The 11,458-nt window shown below is 33.9% G+C and overlaps 1 protein-coding gene across 3 annotated transcripts; it reads right to left on the bottom strand.

Moving 5' to 3' along the window:
• Positions 1-2,147: 2,147 nt before the first annotated feature.
• LOC131063687 (uncharacterized) lies at positions 2,148-5,208 on the bottom strand. 3 transcript variants are annotated; one of them, XM_059211070.1, is made up of 3 exons: positions 5,056-5,208; positions 4,062-4,257; positions 2,148-3,844 (listed from the first exon to the last, which is right to left on the bottom strand). In XM_059211070.1, exon 3 carries the CDS (start codon positions 3,824-3,826, stop codon positions 2,357-2,359), a length of 1,470 nt encoding a protein of 489 aa, XP_059067053.1. In that variant the 5' UTR covers positions 3,827-3,844; positions 4,062-4,257; positions 5,056-5,208; the 3' UTR covers positions 2,148-2,356. The 3 variants fall into 3 exon arrangements, with proteins under 3 accessions (XP_059067053.1, XP_057853562.2, XP_057853561.2); XM_057997579.2 differs by having other exon boundaries at positions 4,062-4,253; XM_057997578.2 differs by having other exon boundaries at positions 2,148-4,253.
• Positions 5,209-11,458: the final 6,250 nt, after the last annotated feature.

Below are 11,458 nucleotides of genomic sequence, written 5' to 3'. Positions count from 1 at the left end.
CAGTAGAAATTGGCAAAGGTTCAAGAAGCTGTAGAGCTCCGTCAAAGTCATTAAAACTGCAATGCTGTAATAGAAATTTTTTTGGTTGTTCTAATTGTTTCATTTGCCATAATCCAGATCATAGGCATGGAATTGCCCTCTACTTAAATGCTCCAAGGGCTCTGAAACAATGTTCCTCGGATTAAACAGGCCCTTGTCAGCACAAAACTGCATGAAGCTGAGTATGTCTAGACTATGGTCTCAAAGGCATCGGGTAAATACAATCTCATCCTTAGAGCTTAACCAAAATCCTCATACTCGCATAACTCAAATCTATGATTTGACAATTGGCAGATGAGTACATGAAGAATATATTAGGGACTAGTTTTATTATCCTGTGTAAGAGTGTAAGATATAATGGCATATATATTGCAGATTACCAAGGTGAGCACATTGAAAAATATCAGATGCTACACTCTTCTTGTTAACACCATGCATGCCTTAGGAAAGATAAATAGGAAAAAGAAACATCATTAAACGATGTATGACAGCCTTCAACAAAATGCACAATGTTCTATTCAGAAAATGTTTTCTTAAAACTTAAAGGGTAAATGGTTCGTGTCTGGAATAGATACAAATTGCGTTGCATTTATTTAGGTTCGGACTTTCCAATTACAGCTGTTCCTAGTAGCACAGCATTCCAGAGGAATTTGAAAATATAGCCGATTTTTTAGTAAGCTTTTGATATCTTTGTATCCCATCTGCTTCCCTCTATGTTAATTTGCTTTATTTACTCAGATGTGTAGTCATAGGAATTTCAGAACCACCTCAGTTTTTGAAATCCCTACAAGACAGGTGCCTTGCACATGAAATGTTCGAGAGAAAACCCAAATACATGTTTGTACAAGATTGAAGAAATCCAGAGATCGGTAACATTTTGAAATTCAGATTAGGAAAATCTGCATGTTGAGATAATTTCACCCAGCATTCGGTCGGCTATACTGTGGAACACACATTTTATTACAGGATTTAGTCCCTAATAACTGCAAACAAGGGGAAGAACCTATCTTAAGGACGCATGCCATTGAAGAGCTGTTTCAGCAAACACTCTGTTTTTTATACATGTACATCCATAGGCAGCTACGGGCATGTACTAAGTTCTGCTAATTAAATTGTTTTTCTGCCACACTGTTCTTTGGAGACATTTCCAAAGGCTTCCTCTAAGGGTCTCTCACTGTCACATATTTTCTTTTGGCTGTTACTGTTTTCTTATCAAGTTGATATATTATCAAAATGGAAGCACTGTTTTGTTATTAACACAAACCTTGTTAATTAATACAAAAAAAACCACCACACCTGAAGCATGAAGTCCTCATCAGCAATTAATGAGTTAAATACCACTGATTGTACTGTGCTTGGAACTCAGAAAAGTAATATGTAGTTCACTAAAGAATCCTTGGCCAAAAGAAGGAACTGATAACATCTGGAGTCAGAGCATTAGTATTTTATAACATTCAACTTCTGAAGCCAGCCAACCATCGCATTGTAGCTTGCATACTATAGTCAGATCATATAGCACATAATAATTTTTTTAACAAATTGCCAAAATATATCAATGTAAGACATTGTCAGCTCATATTGTACCTAATAATGTATTATATCAATATAAAGGCATTAGTATTTACTAAAATTGAAATTCTCATTTACACAGCTTTTGGATTTGTCAAATAGTGGATCGTATGAACAAATTGCCACATTATATCAATCGATATAAAAGCCTTGTATTTCATAACATTGAAATTCTCCATCTAGGCAGCTTTTGAATTTGTTATATAGCAAATCATATTGCAACTAATAATTTTTTGATCAAATTGCCACATTATATCGATCTAAAAGGATTAATATTTAATAGCATTGAAATTCTCCATCCAGACAACTTTTTGCATTTGTCAAAAAGCATGTCATATTGCAGCTAATAGTGTTTTGAACAAATCGCCACATGTAGTAGTTTACACCATTGAAATTCTCCATGTATGCAGCTTTTGCATTTATCAAATAGCTTGCAAGATAAAGTCAGACTATGTTGCACATAATGATATTTTAAATAGATGGCCATTATGTTGATAAATTATGGAGTCGGGATGAAGAAGATAAGAATATACCACTACTTCGATCTAAATAATAATTATCATGACGGAAATATTCAAATTGAACAACCTTTACCATTACTTGATGGTAGATACCTTTTATCATCCGCATTCACCAGTTGGCTTTCAAAACCATGCAGAATTCCAATGAACCCAAGCATTATGATATCTTGCATCCAACATTCGAATCATAAGAGATAACTTCAAATTGAACTAACGTTGCCATTATTTTAAACTTTTGGACATCCACGTTGACCAGTAGGCTTTTGAACATATGCAGAATTCCAATGACCCCCATCTTTAGAATAGTAGTCCATAGGATATACAGTGTCTTCAGATATTCTATCTGATAGACAAGTTCCCCCACTCGTGGTTATGGAAATATCTCTACTCCCGTTTCCATCTACAGAGCATTTTCCAGCACAACATGAGTCCTTGCCACAAGTGATGACATCATCTTTTGCATCAGCAGAATCATATGAAATAACCTGATCCTGTGGTTTTTTTTCACAAACTTTCCTCTGTTTAGTTTCTCTATTCCACCATGGCTGTACAAAACCTAGTGCTACTTCTGCCTCAAAAGGTGTAAGCAAAGGCCGAGTAAATGCCTCACCCCAATCAATAGAAAGACGAGGACAAGCAATTTGGACCCAGGCATCAACTGAATCCTCAAAAAGGGCAATTTTGGATGGTGAGATTTCTGACATGAGAAAAACTATAAACGAGAGTCCCTTTTCAACCAATCTCTGCTCAATATGATTAAGCACTTTTGGATTTCCCTGTCGCCCCAATGTTCCTAGAATTATGCCCCACTGTTTACCTTTCTGTGCTTGAATAATTGCTCTCTTGCGGGTCTCTTTCATACCAATATGGTCATATTTCTCTAAGATCAAAAGTTTCAGATAAGGGTCATATCGAAAGGCCTGAACTTGGGGATTTGCTATCATGAAAGCCTCAAGATGAAACCGCCCATCTGCCACAAAAACAAGAGAATCAACAGTGCCACATGGCAAGGATGGTGATGTGCATCCAAGAACCTCCCCTGGAGATAGTGGTTTTGCCTGCGGAACAATGATGCTTGGATATTGACCTTGCAAAGCAGCTTTGGCTGTATGGATGGCAGTTGAAAATTGTATAGTCCCAGCTAATGCAATTTTATCATCTGGTTTAAAGTTATGTCTTATTGTTTCTTCTAAATGCTGTACATCGATTTGTATATCAACAAACACATACAAACAAGGAATGCTTGTAAAATCAATTGGAACTAAACAGCTGTGACCATAATGAATGAGAAAATCAGCTCCAAGTGCAGTAGCTGAAAAATCATCAACACAACAAGCTCCATAAGTCACATCCCCAAGCACAAAGCATTCCTCCACATCAGTAAATGCCTCTAAAATGTCACAAATTGTGAGAGAGTACATAAGCAAACCCTCTGGAAATTGCAGCGCTACGCGCTTGGCTCCAGCTTGCTTAATCCTCCAAATACATTTTGGTATTTCTAGATTATAGTTGGACGGCAAAACTGACATAGCTGCCTTAAGTGCAGGATCCTTCAATATTGAGTCTGGTATTTGCTGTCTTGTGAACCTCCGTGGTGTTTTAGCTGTAGCTAACTTTGTCGATGCAGTTGCTGCAATTTCACCATTTGAAATGGAAAGCCCAGACGAGATTGCTCCATTTCCAACTTTAGTTTCCATCTTATCCACTAAATCTACCTAAGAAAACATGATAAATGTGTCAAGCACAGAGTTTGTGACTCACAAATATTTGCTAAAGTGAAGCTCCTGAAGAGGGATCTTATAAAGATGTAATCAATTTCCTCTTTAGTGGCGTAAGAACTGATACTCCACTATTTCAATTGGGTTTCAGCAACGAATATTCTAAAGCTTTTGCTCCATTTAACTGAAAACAAACGATGAAGTTAAAACTCACTATTCTGAGGTGAAAATCAGTGTGCTAATACTAGCCAGTCAGTCATATAACTATTGAGGAGTGCTAGGTATCTGCTTCATGCCATCAGACAACCCAACCATGGCCCACTTATCTGGATTGATATTCCTTCAGGCTTCAAACCATATATTCCTCTATCAAACACGATGTCAAAACAAGTAGAAGACTTCCAACCTGTCTACAAAGAATGATATAGCTACAATCAGATTGCAAAATCTAGATGAAAAGAATACAACCTAGATTAAAATATTTACTACTTGAATACTTCCCATTACTAAAACTTCTAAATACTGTCTATAGAATGGGATGAGCTCAAGTGATAAAATCATCAAGGCTTTCAGAATGGAACCCCAGGTTCAAATCACTTGGTGAGATGACGAAATGTAGAAAAGGGTAAGATATGACTACATCCAACTTGCTGACAGTGTACCTTCCACAGACAGATCTGAAGTGCAAATCAGGGTAAATTTGACAGAAGAGATGCCCTTCCATTGTGGTGACTGAAGGTTATCCCACAAAAAGAAGTTTCCCAAGAAGAACTACTTAATAATTTATATTGTCCAGCAGATTAATGCATTGATTAACCTGAGTTAAAACTATCTTTAACAGAACATAAACCTTGATAGGATTTCTAGTGGGCTTGCTTTTACAGACTTACAGATAAACTGTGGTAATCTAATTTGAAAGCAAAGTCAATATTAGAATAGTTCTCCCCTCAACTGAATATATAAAATCTGAATTCCATATCTATGTGATCAAGCATACGAGTCATACACGCTTGCAAAAAAACGTAAATAATGAAAATCGGGCAATACCCATCAACAAACAACATTAACAGTGACAATTCCAACATATCCATCAACAGAGAAGCGTTTCGTGATAACAAATTTCGAAGACTTGAAAAAAGGAAAAACCCTAAACAAAAACAGCAACTTAGAAAATGAAATTTGCAGAGCATGAAATACATTGTGCTTACCTCATAAAGCTATGTAACCTTACTTCAAAACATTTTCAGCGTTAGGTAATCTGGTAAAACAAACGAAGATAGATATTTTGTACAACAGGCTTTTGTATCAGGAGGCGGTCTCTGTAGCCAGGCATGGCAGTTTGCAAGGTATTGGTATGTCAATTGTGATTTTTACTTCCTTATATAGAAGTCAGAAAAGGCGACCTTTTATTTTTATTTTATTTATTAAAATTTTATCGTTAAGAGGCTTACTCGGTGGGTTGTATTCTGAATTTTAATTAATTAATAAATATAATCAAATGTGTATTTTTTTTTTTTATTTATATTATATTAAAAGGATATAATAGAGTAATTTTAATGATTTTGCATATAAATCAATTTTTTTTTAGGAAATGGACTTAAAAGTTTATAGATAAAGGTTTATCAACTATTTATAATCTTCCAAATGTAACAAGGTTTTTCCTTGTCGGCTTTCAAGGTCAAAAATGTTGGAAAAATTGTCTTATGTTAAAAATTTTACTCAAACACCAAAATTGTCTATCATTGTTAGAATTTTTTTTCCTCAATACACAAAACTCTTTCAACAAACCCATTATATCTCTTGACAATACAAGACTAATATCATAACTTTTTCTCAAAAATTAAGAATAAATTTATTCAATGTAATAAATTATATAATAACCAATTTCAAATTTGACATATAAATATTCATTTCGCACGCCTAACATCTAAATGTGGAACTATCCTTATAATAAAAAGTTAATTGTATTATATAAGAAAATACATCATTATTCCAAAGAGAATTTGTAGGAATTTACATTAAGTGCAGACATTGAAAAGTGTTAGAACTACAACTCCTTTCCACGTCCCTCCCATTAGGCAAAGTTTGTTTGATCTACTTCTTGGGAGGGTGTAATATTTGTTGGGAAATAAATTTATTAAGGATTGGGATTTTTCAATAGGAGGATTCATCCCTTCTTTGGGATTCTTTCTTTTCAATTTGTGGTTGATTATTAATATTTCATATATTTGATCACCACCACATGTGTGTGTGTGTGTGTAAGATAATAAATTAGATATATTGTTGACTGAATATTTTTAACCAATTCATTATTTTATAACTATGGCTTCATCCTTGTATTACTTCTTTGAGGTATTTTGTCATGTAGTACTATATTGTTTGTGCTTTCATTGTCGATAGTATAATTTTATTAAAATACTTCACATTCCTTAACTAATCTTTCACGTATTATTATCCAATGTCAATGATTTACACGACCTAATACTTTTGTGGTTTATCTCTTTATGTATGATTACCTAGTAGTTGCTACCATTGCACTTGGTGTAAATACTTTATGCCTCGGGGATATCCATATCCTTGTCAAATCAAATATCACTTGTAAACAATGAGCATAGCGGCAAGGATTGAGGAACTTGACTTCTATGACCAATAAATATACCTAAAATTTTCCTATTGTTGTATTTACATAGATTAATTCAAGTTTTTAAGTGGTTAAAATTTTTACTTTGCATTCTACCAATTAGATCTCCTCTATCATTTGTGCTTCCATTGTTGACAGTATAATTTTATTCAAATAATTCACATTCCTTAACTAAGCTTCCATATAATATTATTTTATGTCAATGATTTACACAACATGATAGTTTTGGGGTTTCTCTCTTTATATGTAATTATCTAGTAGTCACTACAATAACATTTGGTGTAAATACTTTATGCCTTGAGGATATACATATCCTCATCAAATCAAATATCACTTATAGACAATGAGCATGTGGACAAAGATTGAGGAACTTGACTTCTCATACTAACAAAAATGCCTAAATTTTTTCCTATTCTTGCATTTATATAGATTAATTCAACTTTTTTAAGTGGTTGAAATTTTACATGGTAAAATAGAGATTATAGCAATATAATAGAATCCTACTAGCTATTTATAGAAATTACCCTTATGTTATTGTGGCATGTCATGAAAGATATACATATATATAGACAACAACCACCTAAAACTTATTCATTTTGATGTCATCTTAATTCAATTCATAAATTGTCTTCTTATAGTGGAACAACTCAATTAGGAAAATATGTTGTATGGACTCTTTGCATCATAGTTCTCAAACATTCATTCCATTACTCGAGATGAAGATCTAAGATGTTACATCTAGGGCAATTTGTGATATCAATATCATAGTAATTTGTGATATCTAGGATCTAAGTAATTTGTTTGGTTTACAAGTAATACTAGTGAAAATTTAGTTTACATTACTTATACTTCCATTCGTTAATAACAAACCCTATGAGATTTCTAGATAGGCTAAAATAGGAATCAAATTGAAATTAATCAAATCTATCAAGTTGATGATTCTATATTAAAATATAAGATGGTATTTGAATGTTTACTTATTTTTGTCCTTTTTTTATTAATGGTTTTTCCCTAGGATTGTCATTTTCACAGTTGTTGCATCAATTGCATATTATTAATTTTGATGATTTTAGTTATGAAAAGTTATAGAGGTAGTTTCCTTGCCTAATGATGTCGGCAAAAGGTCTCCACTATTGGTGACGACTACCCCATCTATTATAACACTAACTTGGAGGATATTCAAGGAGGTTTGTGACTATTATGATTTATTTTCAAGTTACATGCAGATTGATTTGTTCCATACTTTAAGGAAAGAAGTCCATAGTAATATTACGATACATAATAGAGCTCAAGACTATAACCATGAAGCAAGTGTTTGGGATCCTTCATATAAAAAGAATAAATGGGTACAACAAAAATATAGTGGTGGAAAATCAATGTAGCTCTTGATGTTTATGGAATATATGGAAGGAGCTCTCATGCTCAAGGTAGTGGACTTCATTGAAGAAGGGCATAAGGATGGGGGTGACAGAAAAAGTGGATTCCATGATTATTGTTGGTAGGAGTTGCTCAAATAATTATGGGATTTAGTGTTACAGGCATTATAGCATGTTTATTGCATGGGTTAGAGGGTTGCACATTAGTGATCGCTATTATGATGCTACACATCATATGTTCACTAGTATGATTCCACTCAAGGCATTATGTGTTTCTGGTGTACTATTTTTTATTGATTTGATGTTCATTGTTAAAAGGATGGAGCTTGCATGTCCTCCCATAAACATGAATGTTCTAGCTCCTAGATTTACCAAAGTGCTACAAAGGAAGTTAGATAAAGCAACATTTGAAGAGTTTCTAGAAGCTCTATATGTTGATATTAACCAATTTGAGATTCAAGGAGAAGTAGAGAAATTTAAGACTGCGTTGCTTGAAGACAAGCAATATTGGAAAGGGCCAACTTTTTGTGTCCCATTTTAATTAATTTAATTTCATGAAAAATTGCTCATTCCAACATTTTTATGGGTTAATGAAGGTGATTGAAAATGAATTTATTTAATACTTAGTGTTGGACCCATGATAAATAATATTTCCAATCTTGATGGAAGTTGATTAAGTACTAAGTATATTATATTTCTTTATTTTTTATTATGCACATAAACCAAAATGAGTTGTTGGGTTCCTCGTCAGGAATTTTAAAAATTTCAAGATCATGGGGCACCTTATTATTGCTAATTTTATGACAACTTGTAAGAGGGAGTTTGAAGCAGTCACCAGTGAGGAGGGACCTCAAGGAGATCAATCCAAACCGGTTAGCAAGAGTAAAGACAATGGAAACACACATATATGATGGAGGCAATGTAGAACAAATAATTTTATTGCATGAAATTTAATTACATCCAACCGGTAATAATCAGGTTACAACATACTGATACACAGGCCTAGTAGAATAGATCACACCGGGACCTTGAATCAAAAGATCTATCTATCCGACATTTCTTGATTTTCTAATTTCTTCCATTCTAAAGCATGATTACAAATATATATATCAATCCAAAGGATCTAGTCGGCCCAAAAGGGATCAAAACCTGAAGAACAAGACCTAACGTGCAAAATGAACAAGGTCGGCCTCTGCCGAGAGATTCCTTCAGAAAATCCAAAGGGTGAAATGTAAAAGGTCGACCACATGCCAAGAAACATCGAGATCAACGTCCAAGGCTCCACAAGCTTTGGAATGGGTTCCAATAGATCACCAGAATAGGTCTCAGGCAACCGGTAACAAGAAATTGTCAAGGAAACTGGTAGCGATATCTTGTCAAAAAGTGACCCAAATGAGATGTGGTTTGAAAGCAAGAAAGATGACCAAGTATTCAAGTAGAATCCAACTCCAAAGGATCCAGTGAGCCAAAACTAGGACACACAGAAAGGAAAGTTGAAACTACAAACAAAACAGAAAAGAAATGTTTTTGGTTGATGTAAGATTGTTGTGAATCGGGGATGCTCCTGCATCAGAGTTACTACATATTTTTACTCAAGAATCGAGTAATGGTTATGGAAAATTTTTGTGGGGGTCTATTTTGGGAGGAAAATTGATGAAAATAATAATATTTTATTTATTTTTTCAAGAAGGGGTCATTTGGATTTCGTCCTCTATTTATTTGCAAGCAGTTTCACATTCTAGGCATCTCTTTTCATCATATCAAAACTTTACCAAAATTTGTATGGACACTTGTGTTTAATAATTAATATATTATGAACAAAAATTCATTGGAGATTGGTGATCAATTGATGAAAACCAATTGGTTACATGTATCAAAAGATGAAACCCCTTTGGTACATGATGGTGATCTCATTCAAAGGTTACAGTAAAGCTTCGAGCAATTGTAGATTCCGTTGTTTCTTTGTATGTGTTTGTAGGATTTCACAAGACTTTGTGTGGAGTTGCATTTTCATATTTTGTGTAAATTTTTGTGGAGTTTATGTTGTTTTTAGATTATTAATTTTTATATTTATCTATTATTTCATATCAGATTCTACAGTTTCAAAGGTCCATCTTATAGATTGGGGTATTAAAGAGTTTTTTAAGTTAAATTGTTGCAAGTTGCACGTGAAGTTGTATGTGATTTGTTTTTACTTTTGGTGTGGTTTTTTGGGTTGTTATACATTGATATTTATGTTCACTTTTTTGTTATATGAGATAATTTTTTACTAGTTGGGTTCATTTGGATCAACCTTAGGTGTTGAGGAATTTCAACCGACAATTTGGAGTCGGTCAATGTTAGCAATATTGTGTGAGTTGCAATTTTGAGTGTTTGTTTTATTTATAATATAAAAAAAGTTTCGTTTCTTCTTTCCATGTTATAGTTTTTGTTTTTTTAACCATATATTTCAAGTATCAAACTTATATTTTATTTATAGAAGTTTTAGTAGTGTTAAGAAAAAATTGTTAGTTCAAGTATATAGATTTGTGAAGAAATTGTTAAATCTTTATGGGTACTCCTTTTTTTTTAAGATTAATTTCATAAGGACTTGAAATTGTATAACTATGAATTATATCCACATATAATTTCATCCTCGCCTTGACCTCACCTTGGTGCTTCATCTTTCGATGCCCGATGAATGTTTTGATTTTGCTCACACCACCCCACAAACCCATATTTTCACCTTCTCTCATGTCTCTGCCCTAAGGCTAAAACCTAATTCTCAAGACAGGGGCACTAGGGCACCTCAATCCTCTCAATCAAGACCCAAATTTGGTCCTCATAACGATCACATCAAGTGAACAGGAAATTATATCCTGTGTCGGCCTACTCCAAAAATTCAAAGAGTTTTCGAGTAGTTAGGTATAAAAGTAGGTGTACCCCTCTCATTTGAAAACCTAAGACATCTAGTGATCCCAATTACACACTATAAAATTTGGTTCAAGGAGCAAGCAATTAAGCATTCATCAAGCATTGAAGAAGAAGTAATGTAAAGTTCAAGCATTCAAGATGGCATCCATGATCAACCTTCTACGAAGACATTCTACAAGACATCCTAAGCCCTTTGCATGAGGATTCAAGCAAGCTTCATCAAGGTATACATTTCAATTACAATAATTTAATTTAAGATCAAGCCTCTCCCTCAAAAGGAAAGTATCTTGTTGTAATTTCCATTATAATTGTCGTTTCAATTTCAAGGTTAATTCCTAAACCAAGGTTTGACCAAAGGCAAACTCCTATCCACAACCTTTTTCCTCTCTTTTTGTGTGGAGGGAATTGACTCAGGGGTTGTAATCAAAGATTTTGATAGAGTTGACAACAACGAACAGGTTCAGATTTTAACAAAGTGAAAAGCAGAGGACCAAGGCGACACGCCTTTTTGGTCCTAGAAATTACTCTTGAACTTCTAATAGTGAATCCAATGCATCTAAATGATCCAGAACAAACCCTACTTGTTTGCCTCAAAGTTAAAGAACCAGGGCGACCCACATTCCCGATCCCAAAAAATCAGCCCAAACTTTCAGGAATAGCTTATGATTCTCTTATTTTGCT

The sequence above is a fragment of the Cryptomeria japonica genome, chromosome 9 (genome assembly GCF_030272615.1).
Source record: "Cryptomeria japonica chromosome 9, Sugi_1.0, whole genome shotgun sequence".
Classification (NCBI taxonomy): domain Eukaryota; kingdom Viridiplantae; phylum Streptophyta; class Pinopsida; order Cupressales; family Cupressaceae; genus Cryptomeria; species Cryptomeria japonica.
This window is presented reverse-complemented; position numbering and strand designations above follow the sequence as displayed.

Coding starts and splice junctions, on each gene's coding strand:
- LOC131063687 (XM_059211070.1), bottom strand. CDS start 3,826: ATGGAAACTAAAGTTGGAAATGGAGCAATCTCGTCTGGGCTTTCCATT.